The sequence below is a fragment of the Oncorhynchus kisutch genome, linkage group LG21 (genome assembly GCF_002021735.2).
Source record: "Oncorhynchus kisutch isolate 150728-3 linkage group LG21, Okis_V2, whole genome shotgun sequence".
NCBI lineage: Eukaryota > Metazoa > Chordata > Actinopteri > Salmoniformes > Salmonidae > Oncorhynchus > Oncorhynchus kisutch.
Genome location: NC_034194.2, coordinates 7,030,640 through 7,046,184, shown reverse-complemented (window position 1 = coordinate 7,046,184; position 15,545 = coordinate 7,030,640). Strand labels below are relative to the sequence as shown.

The 15,545-nt window shown below is 40.0% G+C and overlaps 1 protein-coding gene across 2 annotated transcripts in view; it reads left to right on the top strand.

Moving 5' to 3' along the window:
* Window positions 1-15,545, top strand: part of ttll7 (tubulin tyrosine ligase-like family, member 7) — a 182,376-nt gene that overhangs the window by 59,872 nt on the left and 106,959 nt on the right. For both annotated transcript variants that reach the window (XM_020455543.2, XM_031800718.1), the window contains exon 9: window positions 5,844-6,002. In XM_020455543.2, coding sequence (XP_020311132.1) covers window positions 5,844-6,002 — 159 coding nt within the window. The remainder of the gene's footprint in view (window positions 1-5,843; window positions 6,003-15,545) is intronic.

Sequence of the window (15,545 nt, the reverse complement as noted above, 5' to 3'; positions counted from 1 at the left end):
CAACATCAGATATAAATTCCTGCTGTGCCCATAGAAGAGGAAGCAATGTGAATTATATTGTGCTTACTGAATTAAGTAAAGTGAACCATCCATTACCAGCTTTACTGATTGAATTTCAACTACATTAGGACAGTCACATATCCACGGAAGTTGTGTCATAGGACTTCCAGTGACTCCATGGAGGGGTGCGTCTGTCCTAAAATTGAAACTATATCAGCTAGTTAGTTACTGTGTCCTCTGTGTACCCTCCGTTTATGGTGCCCATATTTGGACAGACACATGTCCATAGATGTTGTGTAATAGTAAGTCACTAGGACTCTAACTCAACTTCCATGGACCTGTGTTTCTGTCCTAATATGTACACCGTATCGGCTAGTTAGTTACTTTATCCTCGGTACACGGGCTCAGCAAGACACTGGCCATGCTCTTTGTTCTCTTCTAGAGACTTTACTCTGTTCTGCCACCTACTACCTAATTTCAACCACCCTTCATATAGCTACAAATCTGACCATCTCAAATCTCATTCACTCCCTGTCAAGGACAGAGATGCTATTAAAAAGGCAGGATTCAAGCTTGACAAATGTGCATGTAATTTACATTTTTGTGTCATTCTCTCGTTGACATAAATGAATCATGTATACAAAAGTTTGAGTTATGCGTTGGATTCTGAAGTTACTATAGGATTTGACCTGAAGATTTGACCTGAAGAATCGTGCCGGGGCTGGTCTAGTGCTGCTGCCCCTGGACAACATATGCCCCTGGAGGCAGCGGTTCGATCCCCCGTTTCTCCACTCACTTTCTGCACTGCCTCTCTCCTCTATCTCTTCTTAACATCTTCAGGTCAAATCCTATAGTAACTTCAGAATGTACAGTGCATTCGGAAAGTTTTCAAACACCTTAACTTTTTCCACAATTTGATACGTTACAGCCTTATTCTAAAGCATATTAAATGTTTTTTTTCCCCTTTATCAATCTACACACAATACCGCATAATGACAAAGGAAAAACAGGTTTTTAGACATTTTTGCATAAAAAATAATACTAAAATATCAAATTTACATAAGTATTCAGACCCTTGACTCAGTACTTTGTTAAAGTACCTTTGGCAGCAAACACAGCCTTGAATCTTCTTGGGTATGACGCTACAGGTTTGGCACACCTGTATTGACCCCCCCGTGGGGTTAAAATGATCACAAGAACGGTGAGCAAAAATCCCAGAACCACACGGGGGGACCTAGTGAATGACCTGCAGAGAGCTGAGACCAAAGTAACAAAGCCTACCATCAGTAACACACTACGCCGCCAGGGACTCAAATCCTGCAGTTCCAAACGTGTCCCCCTGCTTAAGCCAGTACATGTCCAGGCCCGTCTGAAGTTTGCTAGAGAACATTTGGATGATCCAGAAGAAGATTGGGAGAATGTCATATGGTCAGATGAAACCAAAATATAACTTTTTGGTAAAAACTCAACTCGTCGTGTTTGGAGGACAAAGAATGCTGAGTTGCATCCAAAGAACACCATACCCACTGTGAAGCATGGGGGTGGAAACATCATGATTTGGGGATGTTTTTCTGCAAAGGGACCAGGACGACTGATCCGTGTAAAGGAAAGAATGAATGGGGCCATGTATCATGAGATTTTGCGTGAAAACCTCCTTCCATCAGCAAGGGCATTGAAGATGAAACGTGGCTGGGTCTTTCAGCATGACAATGATCCCAAACACACCGCCCGGGCAACGAAGGAGTGGCTTCTTAAGAAGCATTTCAAGGTCCTGGAGTGGCCTAGCCAGTCTCCAGATCTCAACCCCATAGAAAATCTTTGGAGAGAGTTGAAAGTCCTTGTTGCCCAGCAACAGCCCCAAAATATCACTGCTCTAGAGGAGATCTGCATGGAGGAATGGGTCAAAATACCAGCAACAGTGTGTGACAACCTTGTGAAGACTTACAGAAGACGTTTGACCTCTGTCATTGCCAACAAAGGCTATATAACAAAGTATTGGGATAAACTGTTGTTATTGACCAAATACTATTTTCCACCATATTTTTTTGTTAGTTGAAGTGTACCTACAGGCCTCTCTCATCTTTTTAAGTGGGAGAACTTGCACAATTGGTGGCTGACTAAATACTTTTTTGCCCCACTGTATATAGATAAGTATGTATGTGTATGTATATATAGATATATGTATGTGTATGTATGTATAGATATATATTTGCGTGTATGTGTGTATATTTTATTTATGTGTATGTATATATGTGTATGTATGTCTATATATATGTATGTGTGTATGTATATATATATTTATATGTGTATATGTATATATATTCATGTGTGTATATATATATATTTTGTATATATGTATACATAGACATACATATATATTTGTATCTATATATGTGTGTGTGTATATATATATATATGTGTGTGTGTCTACATATATATTTATATCTGTATGTATGTATATATATATTCATGTATGTGTATGTGTGTGTATATATATATATATATATATATTTGTATATATTTATATATATACATTTATATACATATATACATATATATGCTTTTGTATGTATGTATGTATATATATATGTATATATACACATACACATGTATGGGTGTGTATGTATATATATATGTTTGTATATATTTATGTATATTTGATATATAGACATACACATACATATTTATATATTTTATATATATATATATGTTTATATGTTTATATATTTTATATTTACACACATATATATATATACACATATTTATATAAATATTTATATATATAAATATATGCATATATATAAACACATATATATATGTATGTGTATGTATTTTTATATATATGTATGTATATATATATATGTATGCATATATGTGTATGTTTGTATATATATGTATATATTTATTTATATTTTATATATTTACATACATATATCTGTGTATGTATATATATCTGTATATATATATGTATATATAGCTGTATATATATATTTGTATATAAATATATTTGTATGCGTATGTATGTGTATATATATTTTTATATGTATATATAGATATACAGTGCCTTGCGAAAGTATTCGGCCCCCTTGAACTTTGCGACCTTTTGCCACATTTCAGGCTTCAAACATAAATATATAAAACTATATTTTTTTGTGAAGAATCAACAACAAGTGGGACACAATCATGAAGTGGAACGACATTTATTGGATATTTCAAACTTTTTTAACAAATCAAAAACAGAAAAATTGGGCGTGCAAAATTATTCAGCCCCTTTACTTTCAGTGCAGCAAACTCTCTCCAGAAGTTCAGTGAGGATCTCTGAATGATCCAATGTTGACCTAAAGGACTAATGATGATAAATACAATCCACCTGTGTGTAATCAAGTCTCCGTATAAATGCACATGCACTGTGATAGTCTCAGAGGTCCGTTAAAAGCGCAGAGAGCATCATGAAGAACAAGGAACACACCAGGCAGGTCCGAGATACTGTTGTGAAGAAGTTTAAAGCCGTATTTGGATACAAAAAGATTTCCCAAGCCTTAAACATCCCAAGGAGCACTGTGCAAGCGATAATATTGAAATGGGCAGGAGTATCAGACCACTGCAAATCTACCAAGAAAGACCTGGCCGTCCCTCTAAACTTTCAGCTCATACAAGGAGAAGACTGATCAGAGATGCAGCCAAGAGGCCCATGATCACTCTGGATGAACTGCAGAGATCTACAGCTGAGGTGGGAGACTCTGTCCATAGGACAACAATCAGTCGTATATTGCACAAATCTGGCCTTTATGGAAGAGTGGCAAGAAGAAAGCCATTTCTTAAAGATATCCATAAAAAGTGTTGTTTAAAGTTTGCCACAAGCCACCTGGGAGACACACCAAACATGTGGAAGAAGGTGCTCTGGTCAGATGAAACCAAAATGGAACTTTTTGGCAACAATGCAAAACGTTATGTTTGGCGTAAAAGCAACACAGCTCATCACCCTGAACACACCATCCCCACTGTCAAACATGGTGGTGGCAGGATCATGGTTTGGGCCTGCTTTTCTTCAGCAGGGACAGGGAAGATGGTTAAAATTGATGGGAAGATGGATGGAGCCAAATACAGGACCATTCTGGAAGAGAACCTGATGGAGTCTGCAAAAGACCTGAGACTGGGACGGAGATTTGTCTTCCAACAAGACAATGATCCAAAACATAAAGCAAAATCTACAATGGAATGGTTCAAAAATAAACATATCCAGGTGTTAGAATGGCCAAGTCAAAGTCCAGACCTGAATCCAATCGAGAATCTGTGGAAAGAACTGAAAACTGCTGTTCACAAATGCTCTCCATCCAACCTCACTGAGCTCGAGCTTGTTTTGCAAGGAGGAATGGGAAAACATGTCAGTCTCTCGATGTGCAAAACTGATAGAGGCATACCCCAAGCGACTTACAGCTGTAATCGCAGCAAAAGGTGGCGCTACAAAGTATTAACTTAAGGGGGCTGAATAATTTTGCACGCCCAATCTTTCAGTTTTTGATTTGTTAAAAAAGTTTGAAATATCCAATAAATGTCGTTCCACTTCATGATTGTGTCCCACTTGTTGTTGATTCTTCACAAAAAAATATAGTTTTATATATTTATGTTTGAAGCCTGAAATGTGGCAAAAGGTCGCAAAGTTCAAGGGGGCCGAATACTTTCGCAAGGCACTGTATATGTATGTATTTGTATGCATGTATGTGTATGGGTGTATGTGTATATATATATATACATGTATATATTTATGTATGTGTTATATATATATATGTATACATTATTTTTTGTATGTGTATGTATGTATGTATGTATGTATATATGTGTATGTGTTTATATATTTATATATATATATATATATGTTTATATATTTATATGTTTATATATTTATATATATATATATATATATATATATATATATTTATATATTTATATATATACATACATACATACATACATACATACATGTTTAAATAATTAAAAATATATTTACCAACAAGGTAACGGTATTGTAGGATTGTTTACTGATAAGTAGAGATTTTCTCCTCTCTGTCCAAAGTGGGCCAAATCTACCTGGTTTGAAAACACAAACATCTGGTGAAACACACAAACACATACCAGTCTCCAGCCTGGCGAATGACACAAGCCAATGTTACACTGGGCATCTCTTTACAGGGTACCTTTCTGCTGCTCTCTCGTATACCCCCACTGCCTACATGAGATACACATAGACCTGTCCTTCCTGCAGTACACACACCGCAGGCCGTCCCTGAAACACAGTCCGTCTCATGGGGAGCCCACGCCTGCCTCAGCCCTGATAAGAGAACACAGGACAGGGTCTGGTCTGTGCTGGGCCTGTTGTCCGTCTCTCTCTCTCTCTCTCTCTCTCTCTCTCTCTCTCTCTCTCAAAGACCAGCTTTAACTAATGTTACTCCTCACATTGCTCTGTTCACTGCCTGCAGTCTTTTGTGATCTTGTGTGTGTGTGTGTATCATGTTTATGTGTATCTTATGTGTGTGTGTTTGAGAGAGCAGGCAGTTATATCATCAATACATTTTTCATTTTCTTTACACATTAGATAATGTATGTCAAAATTATGTCTCAGACCTAGACAATGAATTAGATGTTGTTTTTTAAATAATAATTCATAACAAAATTAACATGTTTACATCTGAGTTCTCTGCAGTGCAGACTTTAGATTCTGGCATACACCACTTAGAATGCAGGCCTAATACGTTTGAATGATTGTTGAATAATTAGAGGTAGAGGAAAGAGAAGAGGAGGTTTGTGTGGGTTGATAGTAAGATCCTATCTGTGTGTGTTAACAGGAGCTGGTGGTGAAGACTCTGATAGTGGCTGAGCCCCACGTCCTCCATGCCTATCGCATGTGTCGCCCGGGACAGCCACCAGGGAGCGACAGTGTCTGCTTTGAGGTGCTGGGCTTTGACATCATCCTGGACCGCAAGCTCAAACCCTGGCTTCTGGAGGTATGACATGCACTGAGACACGCATAAATGCACATACATTTTCAGATTTTTGTTGTTATTAAAAACATGGTTGGGGTCTTTGCCATTTTGATTCAGTTTGAACTCAGGAAGTGAACTGAAATTCCATTTCAGGAAAGGAGAATGACAATTTATTTTCAATGAGGATATTAGTAGTAATAATTTACAATAATTGCTCCTTTTATTCTTGCTTTATTCTTTAAAGTTTGTTGAGCCCCTTTTAGAAAGCTCTTTAAAAAATTTGAGTTTAGTTAGATTGTTTATTTACATTGAAATGGAGTTGACACCAACCCTCATTGAAAATGAGCAAGCTTCCAGGTAGAATATTCCAGGCAGGTTATTGCACCATCATTGTAGAATTCCCTGAAAATGTTGAACTTTGGTATCTGGACCCAGTTCCCATCAGCTTTATATCTTCCTAATTCAAAATGCACAGCCGTGTGTTATTAAGTAACTATCATGGCTACTGCAAATGTACATTTTAATTTAGTCATATGTAGTGGGAGAAGTGAAGTGTTATTTTTTATATTTTCATACTTGCTACTAATGCAGGCTAGTGAACATACAATTGACGTAGATAGGAGTAATGATGTATCTTTCTGGTTATGCCTGTCTCTCGGTCTGAGAGAGGAGAGGCACCCCTGTCTGTGGTGTTTCAAATGTCCGATAGTTTGACAACATGACAGCGGTGATAAACTGAAATAATGTGGCATCAGTGGGACAGCGAGAGTGACTACCTCACAGTGACTGCTATCATAAACACAGGCTGACTTTGCTTACAATTCACCCCGGTTTGTGAGTGGTGCGCAAACAGCTATACACACAGAAGCAAACAAATGGACACAATCACACATATACCCACACACATACACACTTGTTTTCTATCTTCGTCGGGACCCTCCCCAAAAAATCTTTCAAAATCATATTTTCCCTAACCCCTGACCCTAACTCCTAAACCTAACCCTAGTGCCTAAACATAACCCCTAACCCTAATTGTAACCTTAACCCTAAACCTAACCCTTAAGCTTAAACTGGAAAGTTGCAACCCAAGGTTTGATACCAGCATAAACAGAAACCCTCTAAATCCTAAAACTAACCCTTAAGCTTAAAATGGTCTTTGTCCTCGTGGGAAAATGGCCCCAATGTCGATATTGTGGTGAAATGGAAGAGGAAAGAATATTTAACTATTGTGACCTTGAAGAAATAGAAAATGAAACTAATTTTATCCTCTATTGCCCTTTTTACCACAATATATGCTTGCTCTTATTCCAGAAAGCCCACCAGATATACCTTGGCATGGCATTATGTGGCTGAGCAATGAGGAGAAACTGAAATGTTTTTTTGTCCATTGTGTATTTCCATTTGCGGAATATTAAGATAAAGCCTGTAATAAACGAAAAAGGGTTACCTATAATGATATTATAAACATATTTAGTTTCTATGTACCAAGTGGCACAAGTGTATGTAGATTGCGTGCAGGCCTGTTTCCCACATGAATCTTTTCTTTGTGCAGGACTGGGTTCAAATTTCTGTTAAATTGTTCTATATTTGTCTGTATATGTATATGTATATGTATATGTTTATGTATGCCTGTATGTAGGTATCTTTTTTACAGCTCTAGGGATGTAATTATTGTTTGGATAACCTTATTTACACTATTATGTACTGATTTTTATTTAACTTATTTAAAAATATATATAATATTACTCTATGCGATGCCAAATAATTATCACTGAATTATCACAGTGAATTATCACAGTGAATAATTGTGATGTTTGTTTATGTGTCAATTAATCCCATAAGGGATGGGCTGCTAACTGGGGATTTGACATGAACATTTCATTCACACACACACACACACGACAGACAGACATACAGGTCAGGACTACAGTTTGACCCAGTTCCGATTGGGAGCTTATAACTCCAGTCCAGGATTTCTATCTTCCCAATACTGATGTCAGGCAGTTAAAGCATGACCTAAATCAGTGGTCACCAACCTTTTCTGAGCCGAGATCACTTTCTGAGTCAAAATGCAGGCCAAAATGTACCTCTCAGATTTTTGTTTTAAACATTGTTTAAAAAAATGCAAGCCTATGCAACATTAACCTATTCAAAACAGTTCTGTAGCAATGACATTTGTGCAGTAGGCTCAATACATTATCACTATTCTTGAGTTGCCCTGCCAATGTTCTTCTCAGACCATTTAAAAATAATATGTCAAAACTTGAGGTATCACACTGGCAATAGATCATTTGTTGTATTACTCGTGAGGCATCCATTTAAATCATTTTACTGGACTGATGGTGCCTGCATCTGATGGTCAGTCTCAGTGGAGGGAGAGCGAGACCAGCGGAGAGGCTGCCTCTCACCGTCCCTCAGCTCTCCTTCCCTCCGCTTAGTGCTGACTGGCCAAAAAGGGGGCACCGTCTTCCAGCTAATGACGAAACTCGAGTCACACTCTATTATTTCTGACTCATACACCAATTCATGTTAATCGTATGACCAGAGAACGTGAAATATTCCTTGATATTAAAAAGACACAAGCAAGTCTATCGATACACTTTTTAGCACGAGTGGATATGGAGAGGGCGTTTTATGGAGTATAAAATTGTTGAATGAAGTGTTGACAGTGCTGAATAAAGTCTTAAACATGAATTCACTAATAAAAATAGCAGTCTCTCTAGTCAAGTTTTGAAATCTCACACCGTAGAGTTGACTATCAACTTCGCTTTGGGCTCATGGAAGCTGCAGACCAATGACTGTATATACTGCAGACATGGTGATCGGAGCTATCTGATTGACCAGCGGTATACCTATAGGTGCACTTGATTTGGTCTCCAGGCTTGCTGGGTAGGGGGAGTTTGTACCTTCAGACACATGAAATGGTTAAAAATGGGAACACTACAACTACTCGGTGCGCAGGGCAGCTGAATCAAGTGCACCTATCGCAAACAGCGTGACACAAATAAAAAAAATAGGAACGCAAGCCTCTTTGGGCTTTTTACAGAAATGTTTGGTCGACCGGTTGGCGACCACTGACCTAAATCCTTTAACCCAAAGTGCTGCACGCCGTTTTCTTTCTCCTCTCACAAATCGACTCTAGGATGTGAAATGCCTCGGTGATAATTCTTTGTTTTCACCCAAAATAATAATATCAGTTTTTTTAAAGTCTCAATAGTAAAAGCTCCGCTCTTCCTGGGAGAGTCATGGTGGAACACAAATGTCATGTAACTACCTGACTGTGTGTGTGTGTGTGTGTGTGTGTGTGTGTGTGTGTGTGTGTGTTGTTGAATGATAAAAGGACACAGAGTGAGGCGCTCTCAGTGACTGCTGATGCCTTTGCCGTGTAAGTTTGGAGTTTGGAGCCGTGTGTGCGTGCATACTTTTGTGTTCATGCATGCGTGTGTGTGTGTGTGTGTGAGTAGGCAAACAGCCGTGGATGCAGTTGTTACACTTCAGCAGTAATGATTCCCCCAGTGCAACTAGCAGCCCGCCTTAACTCTCATCAATTAATATCCTTGCCAGTTTCACGGCGCCCCCCAAAAAACGCTTCTCTTTCACGCTACATTTACAGCAACAATCATTTATTTCCAAAATTCAAGTGATTACTCAGGATACACTTGTGAGTGCAGAAACCCTCCCCAGCCCTCAGCGCGTATCCTACGAAGCCTGAAAATAACTTTAGTAGTTTTCTTTGCAGCTGCTTGGCTCATGGTAGTGGTTGTATGACTTTAGTAGTGAAGTAAATATTATTCTTTAGCAAAATTTGCAAACCCTGTCCCTGTATCCCATCATCTCTGATACACATTTTTATTAAACTAAACATTACAAAATTTTAGGGCAAATGTAATATTCTCCCCAGTCTATTACTGTCTAGTTTTCTTTTTAGATTCCCACACAGTAAAAATTATGCTGTGTGTGTGTATGTGTGTATGTGTTCAACATAATCTAGGCAAGATTGTTTAACTGTGGAGACTTCATATCTCAGGTTACTTTATTGGTGTCAGCTCAGATTACATGGAGTCTCTATATGCTGTGCTTTTACTCTCCTGGTGTGTCAGTGTGAGCTGGTCCGGCGAGACTGACAGGCAAACTTAACCAGGAAATGAAACTTCAGGCCATGCCTATTCAGAGCATGTTGGCTTTAGAATCTGACCTGACGTTCATTACTTCTCTCTAGTCGGAATGGTGCTATGCCTTGATAAGGACAGCTCTGAGCCGGCGCAAGATATGACTGGGAAAACTACCTCAGTCCAGGGATGGGAGATGGCGCTCCACTCCTAATTATCTAATGATCCAAACTGACATGTCGAGAAGCTTGAAATACTGCTAGTTTTTAATGAAACGGCCTTGTTCGTCAGCATGCTAGGCTAGCTAATGCTATTAGCAGCCCATTGGATTCCATGAAAATGCGAGGCCTGGCCTTGTGGTGAGTAGCTACCGGAAGTTTTGAATCCAATGGGTTGCTTTAGCATTAGCTAGCCTAGCATGCTGACGACAAAAGCAATTTCATTAAAAACTAGCAGTATTTCAATCTTTTCGATGTGTCAGTTGGGATTATGAGATAATTAGGAGTACACTGCCATTGGATTGAGGTATGTTTTCCAAGCCTTATTCTGCTCCGCACTATCCTGATCATGGCATAGCACCGTTCCAACTAGAGAGAAGTATTGAACTTCTAGTCGGATTATTATGGCTACCTGAAAGGTAGATGGTATCATATTAAAGAAAATGTCAAATACGATTAGCTTTGCTGTGTGTGTGTGTGTGTGTGTGTGCGTGTGTGTGTGTGTGTGTGTGTGTGTGTGTGTGTGTGTGTGTGTGTGTGTGTTTCATTCTGGGGGTAGGTTTCAAGAAAAGAACATGATTGCGTTTCACATCCTACAATTACGCTTGAAAAGGCGCCACACAGCTTTGACAAGGCATTCGCCATTGTGTGGCGTTGCAAACACCCTTGATTAGGGACACTTGCTCGTAGCTGAACAGACCCTCGGCAGTCTCGAGCTCCTGCGATTTCCCAATGAACGGACACAAAGGAAAATCAACTGAGCTTGAAAAATATTGAAAATAAGTGCTGATACTCAGAAAAGGGGACTGTACATTTGTACAAACACACACCTGCTCGATAATAACCAAAGCATTACTTCAGCATTGTGGCTGTAGGGTTGAAGATGGAGCAGAAAATGGAGAAGGCGGGAGGGAGAGATTCGAGGCAAACCAAAGCCACATCAGACGCAGAGCTCATTGTACTGAGCAGGGAGAGAAAGACAGGCTTTGTGCGATCCTTATCTTAATTCCTTGGGTTTTCAACACCGGTTATACCTCCTATTGACAGTCAAAACACCAGCATTACACAGGGAGAGACACACAAATGGTGTAACCCAAGAAACCTCACTTTCATTGACCCGCCTGGGTTGATGCACACACACAGTCATACATGCACACAACGCACACAGGCATGCACACGCAGGCAAACACGCACGCACACACACAGCATCTGCATCTCTTCGACAGCTTTTCATTCATCGCCATTCGACGCTCACCAACTGGTTAGACTGTTGTTGGCTTTCTAATCCTTTCTAAGGGTTCATTTTGCACACATGCGAGAAAAGGAGGAAAAAATCTATGAAAATAATTAACGCTGGTGAGGTAAACTGGGGGCTTGTGAGGAAATAAAACTTCCACTGAAAAAAAATCTAACAGATGCAAGTAAAGGTATCTTGGTATAGTGTCGAAAAGAAAAGGGTCAGAGAGAGAGAGTCATGCGGGATGATGCTTTTGCTCATTAGCTAAGTATTGCGGTGCGACACTGATATCATTCCCCCCATATCATTCCCCCAGGGCCCTCGCTTTCCCATTGTTTCTCAAGTCTTTCCAGGACCCCAGTCACACTAGAGATGTTAATCCAGCATGACGAATAATGTCAAAAGCGGGCGACGGGAGAGAATATTCAGGGCGCACAGCGAGAGGGCGAAAAGGGAGAATATACATGCAAACTGTCCCGTTAAATTATTTGGCATGTCTATCCCACAGCCGGAGCGCCTGGGTGTGAGCATATTTATTGTTTAGGAATTATTAGTGGGTTTTCTCTGGCCGGGAACACTGGCCTGTGGACCACTCGTCGAGTTCGGCCCTCATTAAATCCTGTTTTGCTCTTTTTCTGTATGTGATCAAAAGAAAGACACCTGGTTTTCCAAATAAAAGGAACAACTGTTTGCAGCTAGCAGGAATAATTCCTGGGCTGGACTCCAAGTGGCAATCTATTACCTATATTTTGTGCAATACTTTTGACCAGAACGTTATGGGCCCTGGTAAGAAGTAGTGTATTATATCAGGAATAGGGGGCCATTTGGGATGCAGTCCTGGAAGGTCACTGTGAGGATGACTCTAGTCTCGTGCCGCGGCACCGGTCTCCAGCGCCTCAAAGACATCAGGGAGCTTCTTAGGGCAGCCTCTGCATGTTTTGTGCATGCAGAACTCCTGTGTTTGTGTGTAGGGGTTACTCTGTCTCTCCAGGGTAGCCGCTGCGACCTGCTCTGATCTCTCCCATCATCAAACCCATGCTTTCATACTTCAGGAGGAGCTGGGAGGGACTTGACACTTGTGAAACATGCAGCAGACCCATAACAAAATGGGAGGTGGATAAAAATAAGAAAAAAAGCTCACACGCACAAAAGTGTTTTGCCGCCTTTGTTGACGCGGCTGTTTGAAAGAGGTGGTGTGTGAGAATTTGAAAACACTCTCACGCCATATGTACACACACAATACACAACATACACACACACACACACACATAGTGATGAGTGATGTCACTGCTCTCCAATGTGAAGCGCACTCATTACAGGGTTTGTTTGTTGAAGGCTGCAGCGTAATTGCCCACCTCCCACCTCCCTCCTCCTCCTCCTCCTCTCAGCCATCCCACCATTTCACCACCTCAGGGGCGTGTCGCAAGGAGTGATTGGCAGCTAATGAGGCGTGCTTTGAGTCAAGCGTGCTGCTGGTGTTTGGGACGGGCGATAGCTCCCCCCCCCCCCCCCCCCCCGGTGGTCAGACGAAATTCGCTCTAACCCCCTCTCCGATTGTTTCAAGATGAGTTTGGTTCGCTTGTCCCTTCCTGAGAGCCTATATAACCAGACATTCTTTCTACTGCTAGGGGGGTGAATGGAAATGATCTGCACTGGCGAGCGTAAACAAATACTGCTGCTCTTTTCAAGGAACGCACAAACACACACAAACAAACACACACTTGCTCGCTCTTTCTCTCGCACACATACACACACTTTGATCTTCTGCTGTTATCCTCTACGCAGCGCGACCGCTACTTCCCCTCCTTGCCGCTGTGTCCAGTCCAAAGTTGTCTACATCAAAAGGCAGACACATGCAACAATGTCTATAAAATACAATACCCTAAAATACCTCAGTCTATTTTCATTTCAGAAAATATTAAGTAGGTTGTAGTTGAATAAACTTTCACACAATTATATTTAATCTGTGGAGATAACTGGTTATTTTGAGCTTATTTATTATATGATATACTTTTTGTATTTATGGAGCTAAAAATACATATAAATGTAGGAATGTGAGGTGTAATATTTAGGGGATAAAGGAAACAGTGCCCTGCATACTCTTTTTGTTAGAATACCTCTGCTTTATAACTTCAACAAATATTCAAGGTGAATTCAGGGTGATTAAGAATGAATTGGCATGCTCCTTTTCCTCCTTTCAAGACATTTCCACCATCTTGATTTCCTTTCCAAGAATTCAAAAACATACATATAGTTGTACATATTTCATTATATTTGAGTTGCTTTGTCCTCGAATATATTTTATTAATATAAGTTATTGCACTGATTAAATCCATTATTTTTGATTCCTGTAATATTTGAAATGTTTATGAATAATATGTACCTTCATGCCCCTGCCTATTTAATCTCCTATGGAACTCTAGATGGCAGTATTCACCTTCCAGCTGTATGGCTTCATAAGGGATTTATTAAAGCGGCAATCAGCAGTTTGAACAATAACAAATCTAACTGGCCACTGCTGTTTCGGGAAAAACCTGATGAATAGGGCTGGAGAAATGTAACCACTCTCAAATTCATTGACATATCTATGGATGTAAGGACCATGATATACAAATGATAGTTTTAACCATGTTTTGAGGTTATATAGTGGTTATTTACATTTACTTAGTTTACAAACATTGGAGTGAAACAAGCTTATATTTTGGGTTCTGATGGGTTACGACAGTTGAAATAAGCCCATGAGCCATTTGTTATATTCTTCAAGAATCTATGTGTACTTTTCATACAAAAATGGATGGAGCAACTGCAGATTGCCCCTTTTAACGAAAAATTAAAATTACTCCATCCATAACCATGACAAAACTAAATGAGGTAATTTAAACTTTTTATTTTTTTTACTTGACTATTTCACAGAATAAGCATCAAATTAGGAATGTACAGGTCTGGTATATGGGCCAGTTGAAAACGAGCACCAGCATTTAGTCATTTATCATCAGGCTGCGATGGCAGCAACTGTGTGTGTGTCTGTGTTGTTTGCCTTGGACAAGCATATGTACAAGCCATTCAAAACGGGTCGAGACAGGTAACTTTTTGTGAAGTGTTGGTCTGGTAAGTCCCAGGACCTTTAACATGCTCTGGACAGCTCCCACTGCCAGCTCAAGTTTCTCTGTCGGAATCAGCCATTATAAATGCCACAAAGGAATAAAACAGTAATTGAGAAGGCGGCGAAACCGGAGCCCCATTTAACCGGCCGACCAGCTGGATCACCGCTCTCCCTTTTTGCCTTTGTGCTGCAATAACAGTCCTAACAGTCCATTCTGATGGCTGTTGAACTGCGCCGATATCTCTGAGTGTTTGAGGCCGTATCGGAGTTTGAGAAAGCCAGGGTTTGTATACACTAATGTAGGCATAATAAGGCGGGTTAATCTTACTGAGAGAGATTAATCACGACCGTGCATTTCAGTGTCTGCAGAGTATTTAAACACAAACACAATGGGAGTTGCGCATGAGCACTGATTCATTGATCCATTAATACGTATATTATTATAGGGCTCTCTCTGCGCTATCCAATGCCCTTAAGGCCCTGCTCAGCTCACTGTGAGTCAGACAGCTATGTGGGGAGAATTTGTACTTTTTCTCTTATTTTTATTTCGACTGAACTGTCCAAAATCCATCCATCATATGAATTCGCTGGGTTGCTCTGTGCGCCCTTCTGTTTGTGCTTTAAGGCTAATAATCAGGATCATTATAGCACGAGTACATCAAAGTCGATTCAAACCAAATGGTTGATTCACGTGGGGCTAACCGCACGCAGAACGCCCGACCACAGAGCTACATTTTACATGTGCCTATAGAAACGCTGGCAGGTTACTTATGCATCAAAGACACGTATCCAGGTGCAAAAGAAAAAGAGAGAGAGACATTTTCCTGGGGTATGTAACTGATTCACTATGCACCTAGCTGACATTCACTCTGATCCCAACCTTTAAATTGGAAGAAT